Below are 17,648 nucleotides of genomic sequence, written 5' to 3'. Positions count from 1 at the left end.
GAAAAAAGTTTTTCTAGATGAGAAAATGGGAGGTCTAGGAGTGTGGAAGTGTCTACTGGAGTAGGAGAATCCAGAGATGAGGATGGAGCTGTGGGCAAGGGCCAGGTCCAGTCACCTCCGTGCTTAGACCCTCCTGAGAGCTTCCCTGTCCATCTCAGAAAACACTTCATGCAGCTCCATCACGTGGAAGGAGGGGAAGGAGAGAGGAGCCACTTTATAATTTGGGGGAACCTGGCTTCCCCACGTCCCATTTCAGTTTCAGATCATGTGCTGTACTCTGTTGTTAAGCCGTCCCGCATTTCTCTGCCACCAGCTGACTTGGAGAGAGGAAATCGATTGCACAGCATCCACAGTGGGGTGACAGCTTTGCCTTCCCTGGTTTTCCCGCTAGTGACGTGGGGCTGCCCGCAGGGGCGGCCAGTAGCACGGAGCCACACTCAGAAGGCGCGCACAGAAGGAGGCGTGTGTGCTAGTCAGCTTAAATGCAGTGTTACCCTGGGTCACGAGAAGTGAAAAACATGCGAAATATCAGAACAGCCTCAAAGCCAGCTCGCTAGAAAAGCGGGACTCTGAAGCCGGAAATGCCTTCACCATATAGAACCCGGGAGAGGACCATCTGGACCGAAAACACCTCAGGAGAAACTACCGCAGAGACTTCTGGAAATTGTAGTCTTACCGTTTGAAACCTTGGTAACAGACTTCTTTCCGGAAATATTGTGTTTTATACTTGAGTATTTTAAGAAAAGAGATAGATAGACCTGTCTCGTTTGTTCACTTCCTTAGAGCATCGTGGAATATGCAAAAAGATTGTAGTTTTCATCCCCAGTCAGGTTACATTCAAGTTATCATCCAATGAATGCATAAATAATTATGACAAGTTATCCATGTTTCTCTCTCTCTTTCTTTGACTTTCTGAGTTCCACTCTCTCTAAAATCAATAAATGAAAAGTTTGAAAAACGGGTCGGCTGTCACTAGAGTATACAATGTTCAGGTATATTGAACTCTTGGTTTAAGTTCTCTCTGTTGCGGCCAGTGAGCGGCGGGGCCACTGGGGATTCTGGGAATTGTAGTTCTTTCACAAATGATCAGGGAGACCACGTGGACCTGTGTCTGTAGTTCTGGTGAGCGCGGGTTGCGGGAGTCGAAATTAGTGCAGGAAGGAGGGACGGGAGAGGCAGTGTGTAAGGTTAGGAGCGGTGCTGGGGAGCTGGTGGGTTGGACCCGGGGTGAGTGAGGCTGGTGTGCAGTTGATAGAACGGGAAGTGTATTTAGGGACGGGTAAATGGGATGAGACTAAGGTTGGCCGGAGTCCGTGAGTTCCGGGGCGCTACCTGTGTTTTTCCGTCTCCTGCTGGGGCTGGTGAGCAGAAACACTCACATCCTTTTTTTTTTTTTTTTTTTTTTTTTGGATGACAGTGAGAGTCACAGGGAGGGGAGATAGGGACAGACTGTAAGAGAGAGATGAGAAGAATCAAATTTTTATTACGGCACTTTAGTTGTCCATTGATTGCTTTCTCGTTCGTGCCTTCACCGAGTTGGGGGGGGGGGCGCTAAAGCAGACCTAGTGACCCCTTGTTCCAGCCAGCCGCTTTGCTCCCAAGCTGGTGAGCTTTGCTCAAACCAGATGAGTCCGCGCTGAAGCTGGCGACCTCGGTGCTTTGTATCAGGGTCTTCCGCATCCCAGTCCTTCCCTGTATCTACTGCGCCACCGCCTGGTCAGGCTCATATAATTTTTGGGAGAAGCGCCTGGTCAGGCTCATATAATTTTTGGGAGAAGGGATGATTCTGGGCCATGTTATTCACATGAGAAGGTGGCTGCAGACGTGCATCTCCGAGGTTAATTTGGGCTCCGGGCACAGGAGGTCAGTCAGAGCTAAATAGACAGGAATTCCCTGAGGTGGGTGGGGGTGCAGAGGCGACCACATAGCCCCCCCCTGCTTTTGGCAAGGGGACACCTACTTGGTTGGGTCATGCGTGTGTGAATGGTTGTGGGAACCCCGGAGTGATTGTGAATATAGAGTTCTGTGTTTTGGGGCTTGTTTGTGTGGGGCTCAGTATGACCCAAGTCTGTGAGTGAGTGGGGATGCGGTTGGGGTGGGAGCTCTCAGGACCTGCAGTGCCTGATTTGTACAGTAAGGAGTGTGGAAACGTCACATTGCTGCTCCACCCGCAGGTGCTGGCTTCGTGGAAACACGGGGGCTTTCACAAGGACGATAAGAAGAAGTGACCCGAGGCAGGAGCAGAAATTGATTTTGTGCTGAAATAATGTCTACGTGGCCGGGAGGTAGCATTTCAGGGCGAACACTGGTCTGACCCCTAGGCCGGGAAGAGAACAGGGATGACATGGAGACCATGAAGAATCTGACCATAAATCATGAGGCTAAAGGTGAGAGTTGTTGAGAGTCTGGAGAGGTGAGGAGGGAGGAGTAAGGCTCTGGGCTTAGCTGAGAGCACTGTAGTGACCCCAGCTGAGTAAAGGGACTGCTCCCTCTGTCCTGGGCTCGGAGGAGCTACTCCCGGGGCATTCTGGGAGGCCTGCACCCTCAGAGCTGTGTTCTTCCCCTAGGTCTGCCTTCCAACTGTACTGACTCGCTCCAAGAAAAGGCAGGAAAGCCTGAAACACTGGTGAGTTGGAGTTACATTATTTCCCCTTTTTTCTGAAATGCTGCCTTATTTTTCGGAGTAAAGGCAAACAGGATATTTTCTTTTCTGGGGAAGGGAAAAAGCGAAGAGCAGTAGACAGATCATGCCTGTGTCAGGCACCATATTATCCAATTTAGAATGACTCCTACATTGGTGTGTTTTATTTTTCTTGGAAATTCTACCCAAGATTAGTAAATCCTAGAAAAGTGCAAAGTATAAGGGATTTTTTAAAAATCTGAGATTATTAAAATTTTAAATGTGTATTTAATTTCACTTTACATCACAGTAGATAAAGACGCTGTCTTCTGCAGAGGACATCTTTTTACTTTTTTACTATTGTAATTTTTGAACAAGTAGAGAAGCAGAGGATAGAGTGGAGCAATAGTATTTAAAAATAGTGAATTTGAACTCAATTGAACATGAACAGTACATGTCACCAAAGAAAGAATTTTTGCAGGAAGGCCTGAGTTATTGACTCTGGGTTCAGAGATCCTGCTCTAGTTTCCCCTAAACTGGGAAGGATGTTCTTAACCACTTGCTTGCTGATCTAGTTAATTATTCTGAATGCGGTGACCTATCTTTGTTCCAGAGGCTATGCGGAAAGGGCCCTCCTGCAATATTCTCCAGCCAAATGTTTCCCATAAAAATAAGTAGGTTCTCTGACATACTCGAAGGGGAAGTTCTCTCTAGAGGACTCTTACATGTAAACGCGCACTGTACGAGGCCCATTTTGCAGCCCTGGCTGCAACTTCCTGGTCTGGTTATGTGTTCTTCCCGGGTTTGATAAGATTTGTAAATACTTATAATTTTTTTTCTTTAATTTTTAGCCTGTTATTTTAACTAGTTACTACTCTAAGGCTCATGCTGACGTTTTTGGGGTTTTTTTTTTTTTTTGGCCTGGTGATGTTGTGTAGAGCTATAGCCCAGGCAGATGTATTTTTGGTGTGGTAATCGTTTCATTGATTCTTTCTTATTTTATTTTATTTAAGGTTACATAAGTTGTTCCAGAGAAAAGGGCCAAGAGAGCCCTGCTAAGAGGACTGTCATTTCTGGAGGGGGAGGTCAGCGTGATTGTGCATGTCCAGGCCTCCCCTGCTCATTAGCCACATATTCGGGGGCAGTAGCCTTTACTGAACTCGCCAAGACGAGTCAGGAAACACGAACAAGTGAGGAGAGCCACAGTCTGAGGAGGGAGTTGGGTTGGTCTCCAGAGATGCTACAAGTTTTTGCCTAAAATGCTCAGTATTTAACAAAGAAAGTGTATTGAAGTGGAGAGATACAGAGTGAGGAAAAAAAAATAAGAAAGAACATACGAATAAGAGAATGAGAGGAAGTCTAAATAAATTTTCCTGTTATGTAAAATAAAGACAACTTTTCAATTCTGGGCTGAGGTGGGGTTTTTTTTATAATTAATTATTTTCTGAAGTTAGAAACGGGGAGGCAGTCAGACAGACTCCCGCATGCGCCCAACCGGGATCTACCCGGCATGCCCACCAGGGGGTGACGTTCTCCCCATTTGGGGCGTTGCTCTGTTGCAACTAGCGTCATTCTAGCGCCTGAGGCAGAGGCCATAGAGCCATCCTCAGTGCCCATCCATTGGGCCAACTTTGCTCCAATGGAGCCTTGGCTGCGGGAGGGGAAGAGAGAGACAGAGAGGAAGGAGAGGGGGAGGGGTGGAGAAGCAGATGGGCGCTTCTCCTGTGTGCCCTGGCCGGGAATCAAACCTGGGACTCCTGCACGCCAGGCTGACGCTCTACCACTGAGCCAACCGGACAGGGCCCTATGCTGAGTTTTAATCTCCCTGGACTGTACATTCATCCTTCCATTATTGGTGATGAGTTGTGTGTTGGATGATACACTGTGGACACCAAGTCTCTTTCAAATTGGAAATTTTCTGCCCATCTAGAACTCTTTCGTCTCAGTATTCCTCCATAGTGTGTCCTCACCGTCACCTTCCTGAGCACTGCTTCAGGTTTCAATTTTCTTTTTTACATAGATGGAGAGTGAGAGATGGATCGATAGGGACAGACAGGAAGGGAGAGAGATGAGAAGCATCAATTCTTCATTGTAGCATCTTAGTGTTCAATCATTGCTTCCTCACTTGTGCTTTGAGGTAGGAGCTACAGCAGAGCGAGTGGCCCCTTGCTCAAGCCAGTGACATTGTCCTCAAGCCAGCGACCATGAGGTCATACCTATGAACCCACGCTCAAGCCAGCGTCCCCGCACTCATGCTGTTGAGCCCACACTCCAGCTAAATGAGCCTGCTCTCAAGACAGCGACATCGGGGTTTTGAACCTGGGTCCTCCGCATCCTAGTCCTACACTCTATTCACTGTGCCACCGCCTGGTCAGGCCACATTTCAAATTGATTCACAAATCACTTCTCCAAGGAAATCATAAATGTCCAGGGCCCAGCAATGGGTGTATGTGTCGGCTTTGTGTCCTTTCAATTTTAATACAAAGCCATGGTCGTGGCTACTAGAATTTGGTACATAGAATTCTGTACTTGGGAACAAACTGGACCAAGTTTTTATAGATCCATACCCTCCAGGGTGACAGTATTTACTCATGGCACTTGGAAAATTGATGGTGACTTGCTCTTTGTTAACAAATTGCTTGTTAATAGGTACCGATCACATTCAGGGATGTGACCGTGGTCTTCTCAAAGGCAGAATGGATGATGCTGAGCCCTGCGCAGAGGAGCCTGTACAAGGAAGTGATGCTGGAGAACATCAGGAACCTGCTCTCGCTGGGTGAGGCTGTGTTCTGTCCTTCCTTACTGCGGTAGCGGGATGGACCACCTACCGTGGGCCAGAGAATGTTCTAGACACTTAGAGCCACACAGAAGTGAGGGAATAGCAACCTCTACCCATGGGGCTTCCTTTTCACGATGTATTGTAACAAATAAGGAATAAAAAGCTTCTCATGCAGGGATAAGATGGTAACGTTAGACAGTGATAAAAATACCTAGTGAAAAATAATCATCAAATGAAGCAGGATAAAGGCATATCGATTGTGACAGGGCGGCAAGCTGAATTTGAAATCAATGAGGAGGTAACATGTGACCAAAGACATAATGTGGTGACGGAGTTAGATTCTGTGTGTGAAAAGAAGTAGCATTTCAGGTCGATACATGTTGGCGCTAAGACATTAAGGCCTTAAGGAAGGGATGTCCCTCCCAGGGGTAGGGAATTGTAAGGAGGCCGGTGGGACTGGAAGTGCAGTTTGCACGTGGGAGAGGAGAGAGTAACGCCTTCTGCAACCGTCAGAGGTTTGTGTTTTATACGCCATGATTTTTCCCTTATTTAGAAACTTACATTGATTCTTTAATCCTAGGGTAATAAATATTTTCTTTCTTTTTTTTTAAATTTTTTTAAAATAAATACTTTTTTTTTTTTTTGTATTTTTCTGAAGCTGGAAACGGGGGAGAGACAGTCAGACAGACTCCCGCGTGCGCCCGACTGGGATCCACCCGGCATGCCCACCAGGGGGCGATGCTCTGCCCCTCCGGGGCGTCGCTCTGCCGCAACCAGAGCCACTCTAGCGCCTGGGGCAGAGGCCAAGGAGCCATCCCCAGCGCCCGGGCCATCTTTGCTCCGATGGAGCCTTGGCTGCGGGAGGGGAAGAGAGAGACAGAGAGGAAGGAGGGGGGGGGGGGTGGAGAAGCAAATGGGCGCTTCTCCTATGTGCCCTGGCCGGGAATCGAACCCGGGTCCCCCGCACGCCAGGCCGACGCTCTACCGCTGAGCCAACTGGCCAGGGCCTAAATAAATACTTTTGCTTGCAACATTACCCTGAGTCAGCTATTGTCCACTTTTTCTGTAAAGGGCCAGAGAATAGCTATTTTAGGTGTTTTGTGGGCGATGTGATCTCTAACTGCTCTGAACTCTCCCTGTCATCCTCAGTAGCCAGGACGGAACGTGGATGAATGAGTACGATTGTGTCCCAGGAAGACTTTTTCTTTGGACACCAAAGTTTGAATTTTATATCAGTTTTATGTGTCATGAACTATCATTCTTTTGACTTGTTTCCATCTTGTGGACAATTTAAAAACTCTCCTGAGCCTGTCAACTGTACAGAGAGAGAGAGGGGAGGATGAAATAGGTCTCGAGCTCTATTTCTCCCACCCCTTGTTCTAGGTCAGTGCTGTGCTGTGCAAATACAGTGTGAGCCACAGGGATGATTTAAAATTTTCTAGTAACTACATTTTTAAAAAGGTAGACAGGAATGGGTAAAATTCACAATCTTATGTCATCCAATCTTTCAAAATATTTTACACGTAATGAAAATATTAAAAAAAAAAACACTTATAATTGTTTTTTCTTAAGTAAGAGCATTGACTCAGTGAGAAAGACTCTTGCTTGGACCCCGAGTGGGATGCACCCTCAAGGCCTATACCAGGTAATGCTCTGTCCCCCTGGGGCCATGGCTTTGTTGCTTGACAACAGAGCTATTTTAGTGCTTGAGGCGACGCCATGGAGCCATCCTCAGTGTCTGGGTCCATCTTCCTCCAACTGAGTCATGGCTGTAGGAGGAGGAGAGCAAGATAGAGGGAGAGAAGGGAGTTGATGTGGGGTGGAGAAGCACATGCTTGCTTCTCTGACCAGGAATCAAACCCGGGACACCTACATGCTTGGCCGACGCTCTAGCACTGAGAGCACAGGCCACAGTCAAATGTTCATGTCTTCTGTTGCCTCTTGTTCAGCTCTGTTGGTTCTGCAATCTTTGAAAAAAACAGCCTCTGTTTAAATCTGGTATTTGTTTGTGTGTGTGTGTGACAGAGACAGAGTGAAGGACATATATGGGCATATAGGCAGGAAGGGAAAGAGATGAGACTCATCAATTCTTTTTTGCTGCACCTTAGTTGTTCATTGATTTCTTTGTCATATATGCCTTGACTGGGGAGGGGAGAGTGAACAGCAGAGCGAGTGACTTCTTGCTCAAGCCAGTGACCTTGGGCTCAAGCCACTGAGCCTAGCTCAAAGCAGATGAGCCTGCGCTCAAGCTGGTGACCTCAGGGTTTTGAACCTGGGTCCTCCACATCCCAGTCTGACTTCACTGCACCAGCACCTTGTCAGGTTGGGTCTGGTATTCTTAAAGAAGGGGGAAAGCAGCAATGAGGAAACTACATTTTGCTTTTTAAAAATGTGTTGCAAAGTGGAAGTAACTTTTCACCAATCTCTGTTGGCCCAAGCAAACCCTGTTACCAAGTGTGATGTTAGTGTGATTGGATTGGTCTGGACGCAGGGTTCCAAAATCCTGAAACAAAGAACTGAGTCTTTCTTGTCCATGGCAGAAGTCACAGTACTTAATACAGAACTTAGTAGTTAGAAGAAATTATTGTTTCGAAGTATTTGTTTGCAGATGGGCAATCTGAAATTCAGATTCAGTTCTTATACACTCTATTCAACCACTGTGTAATGTACTGTTTCTTGTGTTTGGAAGCCCTCCTGATCAAGTAACTTTTTATGTGTTCAGTTTTTTATTGTTTTTTTTGTTTGTTTGTTTTTTGTTTTTTTAATAAGTAAAGTCATGAAGCAGATTTTCACATAGGTCATAGAGACTGTCATCTCCAAGTACAACAGAAGTATAAACAGGGCTTCAGTGGCAGTGTCATGGGTTGGCTGACTTACTAGAAAGAAACAGCTGGTGGTATTGAAGCTATTTACAGGGCAGATTGCTTACCTGGAAGGCACCCAGTCTGAGTGACATGTAGAAGATGTTTCTGGGATGGTTCCACTGGATTGCCATAGAAAAGGGACTGTGTAGAAACAGAACCTAAAGAAATCATTAGTGGAAACAAAGGATGTTGTACAGCTATGATTAATAACAGGTGTGGCAGGAGGGCCCTAGTTTACCTGAGAGAAGGGGGACTCCCTGCAGAAATGTTGCGGCTTCTCTGACTGAACTTTCTTTCTCCAGCAGAATCAAAGCCAGAAATGGACCCTCGCTCCTCCTGCCTTCCAGCCTTCTCCCGGGAGCCACTGCCCAGCCAGCAGGTGCTTCTCATGTGCTCGGACATGGGTGACTTCTATCCGGGGGATTTCGGTCTGTGGCATCTGGAGCAGACGTCTTTTTCTCAGAGTTGCTGGAGAGAAAACACAGAAGGTGAAGGCAGAGAGGACGGCTTGAGACTTTTGTTCGAGAGGACTGAGGAGAAGGAAACCTCAGGTGCATTCTGCAGCCCATCCCAAGGACATTCCAGGGAAGGTCATGCGGTGCTAGAAATAGAGCCCAGCTCAGTGCAAAGGGTAACCCCTGTGCAGACAGACAAGGGGAAGAAGGAATTAGAAACCCCGAGATCCGGAGCTGTGAGCTGTAGTGAGCTCAAACCAGACGGCAGCCTGGAATCAAACGTTATGGCAGACAGGGTGACCCTCTCGGGGGAGAAGCCCTACATTTGCAGGCAGTGTGGGCGAAGCTTTACATGTAAGTCACACCTCCTCAGACACCCTGAAGTGCACTCATCGATGGAGAATCCTTTCCTGTGTGATGAATGTGGCCAAAGATTTGGTGATAAATCAAAAGTCACAATACAGCAGTGGACTCACTCAGGGGAAAAGCCTTTCGTGTGCCTGGAATGTCGACGAACATTTGTTGATAAGTCAGTCCTCAAGAGACACCAGAGGACTCACTTGGGGCTGAAGCCTTTCGTGTGTCTTGAGTGTGGACAAGCATTTGTTTATAAGTCACTCCTCAGGAGACACCAGAGGACTCACTCAGGGGAGAAGCCCTTTGTGTTCCCAGAGTGTGGACGAGGATTTAGTGTTAATTCAAAATTCAGGAGGAGCAAGTGGACTCACTCGGGAGAAAAGCCCTTTGTGTGTCTTGAGTGTGGACAAGGATTTGCGTATAAATCATACTTCAGAAGACACCAACAGGCTCACTCGGGGGAGAAGCCCTTCATGTGCCCAGAGTGTGGACGAGGATTTGGTTATAAGTCAAACCTCAGGAGACACCAGCAGACTCACTCATGGGAGAAACCCTTTGTGTGCCCTGAGTGTGGTCGAGGATTTGTTGATAAGTCAGACCTTAGGAGACACCAGAGGACTCACTCGGGGGAAAAGCCCTTTGTGTGTCTTCAGTGTGGACAAACATTTGGTCATGAGTTGCTCCTCAGGAAACACCAGATGACTCACTCGGGGGAGAAGCCCTTTGTGTGCCCAGAGTGTGGACGAGGATTTAGTTTTAATTCAAAACTCAAGAGACACAAGTGGACTCACTCGAAGGAGAAGCCCTTTGTTTGCCCAGAGTGTGGACGAGGATTTGGTGATGAGTCAAACCTCAGGAGACATCAGAGGACTCACTCGGGAAACAAGTCCTTCATGTGCCCTGAGTGTGGACGAGGATTTGGTGATAAGTCAGACCTCAGGAGACACCGGAGGATTCACTCAGGGGAGATGCCTTACGTGTGCGGTGACTGTGGGTGCTGCTTTGTCTGGAAGTCATCTTTCCTCTTTCACCAGAGGGAACACTCCCGGGACGTGCACACTTTCAGGGAGTGTGGGCAGAGCTTCAGACATAGGTCAGACCGCATTGGGCCGCAGTGGTCTCATTTTGGGGAGATGCCCTACCTGTGTCCGGAGTGCGGACAAGGATTTGCATATAAATCGTACTTCAGGAGACACCAGCAGACTCACTCAGGGGAGAAGCCCTTCATGTGTCAAGATTGTGGAAGAGGATTTGGTTATAAGTCAAACCTCAGCAGACACCAGCAGACTCACTCAGGGAAGAAGCCCTTTGTGTCCCTGAGTGTATTCAAGCATTTAGTTGTAAGTCACTCCTCAGGGGACACCAGAGGACTCTCTCAGGGGAGAAGCCCTACATCTGCCCAGAGTGCCAATGTGGATTTTGTGAAAACTCACCACAACTTAGGAGACAGCTGAGCACTCACTTGAGGTAGAATCCTTTTATGTGTGGTGAGTGGACCAGACTTTAGCTGGAAAGCAGCACTTCTGAATCAGCAGAGGACATATCAAAGGACAAGCGTGATATTTGCAGGGAATGTGAGTGAAGCTTTAGCTACAGATCAGATGTGATCAGACACCTGAGGATACAAGGAGGGGGAAGCCTTGCATATGTAGGGATCTTGACCAGGAATTCAGAAATCAGTGAGGCCTCATCTTACACCAGAGAGAAACCAGAACGCGTGCGCGCGTGCACGTGTGTGTGTGCAGTGACCTTGCAGAGATGTGTCGGATGTCATCAGTCACCAAGGACACATTGACCAGAGGAGTCACGTGCATGCAGCATGCAGGTAGCTGTAGCCGTACGTCAGCCCCCATTGCACAAGGAGGATGCACTTAGGCAGGAAGCGTGTGTGCAGTGACTGGGGGGTCCGAGCTCTGCCCAGATCACCTTATCAGGACCCACACTCCTGCAGCTGCTGATAACTGCTGCTGATGGCCATGGTGATGAGTTCTTCTCTAGGACCTGCTCTCAGCCATACGGAATGGCCTCTCCACACAGGGTGGCTCCTGGCCCATGACTGATTGAGATGGGGAGACAAAACCTTACCCCTTGACTCTGTTGGGTTCAGATGGTCATCGTGGGCCAGGAGTGCCCTTGAGATCTCAATTGTGAACACATTGCAGGTCAGCTTCTTACTCTGCCCAGTCCAGCCCTCATTCACCAATAAACCACTCAATACTCCACCCATTGTCTCTCCAGGGACTCCCCTCTCATGAGACATCTTAAGTGTATAAGGAGTGTAGTCACAGCTGTGGACATAAACCACTCCTCACAAATGCCAGTGTATACGTTCTATGTGTGTGAGATGAATGGGCACAGACTACGGAAAATCGCACCTTAGGATACATCATAGAACAGCTGCATTGTAGGCAACTGGCCATCTAACTTTGTACTGTGTCTGACTTGACTGGGAAACTTGAGTTAACAACCCTGAGTGAATGTGTTTTGGATACAACACCAAGATACTCTGTGAGTGAGTGTGAGTGAGTGACCTTTGTGCGGACACAGAGAAATGCTCCTGAAGGGGCTTTAGAGAAGTAGCCTAGAGGTTCTAGATTTTTTCTTTTTTCTTTTGACTTGTTAATTAGGAAAAAAAAAAGTATTTTGTGACCCATACTAGCCCTATCTTCATCTCAGCAAGAAATCCGTTATTTATTCATTCTTTCCCCTTATCACCGGATCTTCCTCCCCTGTAATCCTGTTGCCTTTGTTCCTGTAAAGAAGTTTTGTCCTCTGCTCAATAAAAGCTGTGAGAAACAGGGCTCCGGAGGTCGTCATTGCCTGTCCCCATAGGCCTCTCCCTCTTCCCCTTGCAGTCAGTTTGTGCCTTGAGTAGGCTTTTTAACCTTGACACTGGATGTTGGTAGTTCCGGTGGGGCTCCATGACTACACTACATTTAGAGAAACTAGATGGCCAGGGAGGGACTCTGAGAAGCTTTAGCAGCCAGTTACACCTCATAGGGCACCAGGGGACACTCAGGGAGAAGAGAGAAGTGGGCAGGGTTTGTGGGTGGAGCTTTATCCTGATGTTTCTCCTCTACCTTCCAAGAGGACATTCTTTTTTTTCTTTTTTTTTTTTTTAATTTTTTTTAATTTTTATTTTTTTGCACTTTTCCGAAGCTGGAAACGGGGAGAGACAGTCAGACAGACTCCCACATGCGCTGGACCGGGATCCACCCGGCACGCCCACCAGGGGTGACGCTCTGCCCACCAGGGGGCGATGCTCTTGCCCATCCGGGGCGTAGCTCTGCCGCGACCAGAGCCACTCCAGCGCCTGGGGCAGAGGCCAAGGAGCCATCCTCAGCGCCCGGGCCATCTTTGCTCCAATGGAGCCTTGGCTGCGGGAGGGGAAGAGAGAGAGAGAGAGGAAGGAGGGGGGGTGGAGAAGCAAATGGGCACTTCTCCTGTGTGCCCTGGCCAGGAATCGAACCCGGGTCCCCCGCACGCCAGGCCGATGCTCCACCGCCGAGCCAACTGGCCAGGGCCCCAAGAGGACATTCTTGATCCCAGGAGTCACTACCTCAGTTATGAGTCACCTTTGAGGGGCTTTCAGAAGTCTTGAGCCCTCCCTCCTCTGTGTGAGAGTGAGGATGGCACTAGCTACTCAATAGATATGTCTTTATTTTTTCACCTTTTGTAATTAGAATAAAGAAATAAAAGGTTTCATTGAAGTCACCTAAGAATGACCACTTTTATATTTGTGTTGGGTAAACAGATGTTTCCAGGTTTGCTCCTTTGTGTTGGGGCAGCGCTCTGTGTGTATAGTGTATGGAAGGATGCAGGTGCTGCCCTCAGGGAAGTAGATTGCAAACTGGATTGCCTTCCTGCTTGGGAGGGGCAATTGTTTCCTATTGTTTGCTGGAGAATGGTGTGTCCCCCCCCCCCACTCTTTTTGCTGAAGAATGCATAGGGAGAGAGGGAGTGTTGAGGTGTGTGGGAGCCCTGGTGAGTTTTGTGGGGACCCAGGACACATGAAAAACCCTGAAAATGGGTCTGGGTTTGGAAACTTTGAGTGAGAGGGAAGCCGTTTTCCCGCCCTGTTTGCTCTTCTGCGTTACAAGACTAACAAACAGAATGGCCCACCATTTCCTGTCTCCACTGTTTCTTTTTTTTTTTTTTTTTTGTGGCAGAGACAGAGAGAGTCAGAGAGAGGGACATAGGGACAGAGAGGAAGGGAGAGAGATGAGAAACATCAATCAATTCTTCGTTGCGGTTCCTTAGTGGTTCATTGATTGCTTTCTCATCTGTGCCTTGACCCGGGGGCTACAGCAGACCAAGTAACCCCTTGCTCAAGCCAGCAACCTTACCTTAAGTCCAAGCTGGTGAGCTTTGCTCAAACCAGATGAGCCTGTGCTCAAGCTGGTGACCTCGGAATCTCAAGCTTGGGTTTTCTGCATCCCAGTACGACGCTCTATCCACTGCGCCACCGACTGGTCAGGTTCCACTGTTTCTTTACCTTCTGCTGGAATCCAATGTGAACCTGCATCTGCATGGCAATGATCGTGCTCACTAGGTTTACAATTTCTATATACAATTTTTCCTCATGTTTTCTTGTCCTTCTGTTCCAGTAAAGTCTTTGATGAGCCTGACCTGTGGTGGCGCAGTGGATAAAGTGTCAACCTGGAAACACTGAGGTTGCCGGTTCAAAACCCTGGGCTTGCCTGGTCAAGGCACATATGGGAGTTGATGCTTCCTGCTCCTCCCCCTTCTCTCTCTCTCTCTCTCTCTCTCTCTCTATCTATCTCCCCCCTCCTCTCTAAAATAAATAAATTAATTAAAAAAAAAGTCTTTGATGAGCTCAGTCTGTGCCCCTTAGTCACACATGCATCTGGGAAAGAGTTCACATTCACAGCCCAGGTCTCCTGCATGAATCCAACCCCTGAGAAAGAAATAAGTCCAAAATCTAGTAGATTTGTTGGGGAATCTGAGCTTTTGCCTTGATGGATAATCAGGGTTCCAGAGGGAAGACTTCCCAGGTCGCCAAGGCCTGGATTGCTTCTTCTCTTAAAGGGTTACTCCCATTGGCTGCAGTGAAGACTCCGTCTCCTGGGTTTTCTTTCTCCCAATCTACTCAGGTCTCTGCTGAATACCTCTCATCCCCATGAAGACATCACTGTTTGTTACTGGTATGTTCAAGTTCAGCATTTTCAGGGACCCTTTATATTCCATATTCGAAGTGCAGGTCCTTCAGGTAAGACCTCTCCTCCCATCATGAATCATTGCTTTGGGCCTGTTAGCTACTTATGGGTTTAAACACCTATAAATACAGCTGCAATGCAAAGTCACCTCAGCTCTCCAATCCACAGGTCCTGCTTAGACACATCATCCTACTAATGTGTCCAAGACAGCTTCGTCATACCCCAGCTGTTGTTTCTTGAGTCCAAAGGCCTGCTGCTTTGGCCACTCCCTTTTCTACTCCTCCTCCCTCTGGGCCCATGGAGCCCAATCGAACAGTTCCAAATATGAGAAAGGAATCGATAAACACCTGAGGCGCCGGAATGAAGAATTGATGTTTGTCATCTCTCCCTTCCTGTCTGTCTGTCCCTATCTGACACTCTCTCTGTCTCCCTCACAGTAATAAAACTGTTTAGAAACTAAGAAAAACTGTTGGTTGTCCTTACAGAATAATGCACACACATATATATACAGGCAAGGTCCTGTATTCAACTTTCAGGAGTATTTATTAATTCTTTTTTTTTTCCAGGGGGAGATCCTTAGATAGGATCTCACTGAAAATAAATTCAAGATTTAAACTGGAAATAAACTTAAGTGATAGCAGACTGATGAATGAAGCAGAAAGAGGTGTAGGTGGACCGAGGAAACATGGAGCACGTGAAGGTGAAACCTTCCTGAGAAATACTGGCTGGACATTTCGGTGGCTTCAACATAGAAACACCCAGAAAGGGGTAACAGGAAGGGAGAACTGGAATAAACATTTCAGGGCAGCACAGCAACTCAGATCGCCCACAGCTGTCTCCCAGCAAGAACCTTGGGCATGTCAGCAGGGGGCAGGGCTGCCCGGAAGACAGTGTCGTTTCAAGGTGAAGAGTTGTAATAATTGAACAGAGTCCAGTGAGTGATGTTCTTGGTCATCTCTATTGGAAAGCAGGAACAGAACTTGGAGATGTGGGGTTTGGAGGAAATGGGATGGTCTGTTTCTGTAGGAACAACAATTGAAGCCACCATGTGATACAACCCTGCCACCTATCTGTGCCCAGCTCTTAAACAAAGACCCATCCCCCAACAGAAGGTGGCAATAGGCTGAAGTGTTTGAGTCTTTTTCATGAAATGATCTTCCATCCATCCATCCATCCATCCATCCATCCATCCATCATCCATCCATTAATCTAATCATTATCTCTTCTGAGAATAATGTTGTCACAGTTTATTCAGGACATATAAGGCAGTGGTGACACAGTAGATGGTACCATCCTCAGAAAGATCACAGTCACCTAAATGAGAGGTCTGAAAAGGCTAGGATTGAAAAGAATATTAAATTCTCTGGGCAATTTTCTTGGGTGATCAAAAAAATTCCTGTCAGACCATGAGCCCGGAGGAGACTTCATGGAGGCAAAGAAATCTGAGCCTACACCCCAGGGGAGATTAGTCCACTAATCTATCATGGAAGAAGGTGGAAAGAGAGGTATAGAGCAGTTTACTTCTAAGGGAAATACAAGGTCTACGAGGGTGGAACTGTCTACTGGATAGAGGTGTAGATAAGGATTAGGATGGAGCTGTGGGCAAGGGTCAGGTCCAGTGTCCTCCGTTCTTAGACCCTCCTTAGAGCTTCCCTGTCCATCTCAGAAAACACTTCATGCGGCTGTATCACGTGGAAGGAGGAGTAGGAGAGAAGAGCCTTATTACAATTTGGGGGAACCTGGCTTCCCCACGTCCCATTTCAGTTTTTACATCGTGTTCTGTTCTGTGTTGTTAAGCCGTCCTGCATTTCTCTGCCACCAGCTGACTTGGAGAGAGGAAATCGAGGGCACAGCGTCCACGGTGGGGTGACAGCTTTGCATTCCCTGATTTTCCCGCTAGTAACGTGGGGCTGCCCGCAGGGGCGGGCCAGTAGCACAGAGCCACATGTAGATGGCGCTCACGGAAGGAGGCGTGTGTGCTATTCAGCTTAAACGCAGTGAGTATCTCTGTATCACGTGAAGGGTAAAACACGCCAAAGCGCCGAACAGCCTCGCAGCCTGCGGTCTAGACAAACTGGATTCAGAAACCGGAAATGCCTTCCCCGGATAGAAACTGGGAGAGGACCGTGTGAACAGGAACAAATTCTGGTGATGCTGCCGCAGTGTTTACTGGGAACTGTAGTCTTTCCGATTGACACCGTGGGAACAGACTTATTCCCAGAATTATTGTCTGTTTTATAGTTGTGCATCTTTTTATAACATTTTTTTAAAATTTTATTTTTATTTTATTTATTCATTTTTAGAGAGGAGAGAGAGAGAGAGAGAGACAGAAAGGGAGAGAGAGGAGAGAGAGAAGGGGGGAGGAGCTGGAAGCATCAACTCCCATATGTGCCTTGACCAGGCAAGCCCAGGTTTCGAACCGGCGACCTCAGCATTTCCAGGTCAACGCTTTATCCACTGCGCCACCACAGGTCAGGCAAAAAACTTTTTTTTTCTTTTTTTTTTAAAATTTTTAGAGAGGAGAGAGAGTGAGAGAGAGAGAGAAAGAGAGAGAGAGAAGGGGGAGGGAGGAGCAGGAAGCATCAACTCCCATATGTGCCTTGACCAGGCAAGCCCAGGGTTTTGAACTGGCGACCTCAGCATTTCAGGTCGACGCTTTATCCACTGCACCACCATAGGTCAGGCATAGTTGTGCATCTTAAGAAAAGAGATGGGTAGAGCTGGCCGGTTTGTTCAGGTGGTTAGAGCATCGTGGGATCTGCCAAGATTGCACTTTTGATCCCAGGTCAGGTTACATACAAGAATCATCCAATGAATGCAGTAATAAGTGGGGCATGAAATCCATGTTTCTATCTCTCTCTCTTTCGTTGCCTCTCTCTGTCTCTCTGTGTCTTCCTGTCTTCCATTCTCTCTCTCTCTCTCTCTCTCTAAAATCAATAAATAAAAAATTTTAAAAAGTGGTCTGCTGTCATTACAAAAGAGAATGTGCAAAGTATATTCAACTCATGGTAGAGGTCATTGTGTTCTAACAATTGGGAGGAGAAGCCTCCAGGGATTTTGAGAATGGTAGTCCTTTCTCAGAGGACCCGGAAAATCACGTGGACCTCTGCCGCTGATTCTAGTCAGCGCAGCTGCTTGGACAAACTACCGAGCTGGAAGGAGGGATGAGAGAAGCGCTGCGTAGTGTTAGGAGTTGTGGTGGGAGCTGGTGGGTTGGACCCAGGATTAGTGCGGCTGGTGTGCAGTAGATAGAATGGAAACTGGAAAGTTTCCTTTTTGGAGCAGGAATGCGGCTCCAGACATGTATTTTAAGGCGGGGAAATGAGATGACAGAGGTTGTTCTGAGTTCCTGAGTTGTGGGTCGCTACCGAAGTCCTTTCTTTTTCCTCTGGAGCG

General features: G+C 47.6%; 1 protein-coding gene across 1 annotated transcript in view; it reads left to right on the top strand.

The window, feature by feature from the left end:
• The window catches only part of LOC136405148 (zinc finger protein 343-like), a 140,919-nt gene that overhangs the window by 20,709 nt on the left and 102,562 nt on the right, over positions 1-17,648 (top strand). Inside the window, exons 5-6 of the mRNA XM_066384218.1 lie at positions 5,270-5,396; positions 8,569-11,662. Of these exons, the coding sequence (XP_066240315.1) occupies positions 5,270-5,396; positions 8,569-10,529 (2,088 nt within the window). The 3' untranslated portion in view covers positions 10,530-11,662. The remainder of the gene's footprint in view (positions 1-5,269; positions 5,397-8,568; positions 11,663-17,648) is intronic.

The sequence above is a fragment of the Saccopteryx leptura genome, chromosome 5, assembly GCF_036850995.1.
Source record: "Saccopteryx leptura isolate mSacLep1 chromosome 5, mSacLep1_pri_phased_curated, whole genome shotgun sequence".
NCBI classification, from domain to species: Eukaryota; Metazoa; Chordata; class Mammalia; order Chiroptera; family Emballonuridae; genus Saccopteryx; species Saccopteryx leptura.
Note: the sequence above shows the minus strand (reverse complement) of the source record. Positions and strands in the feature narration are given on the sequence as shown.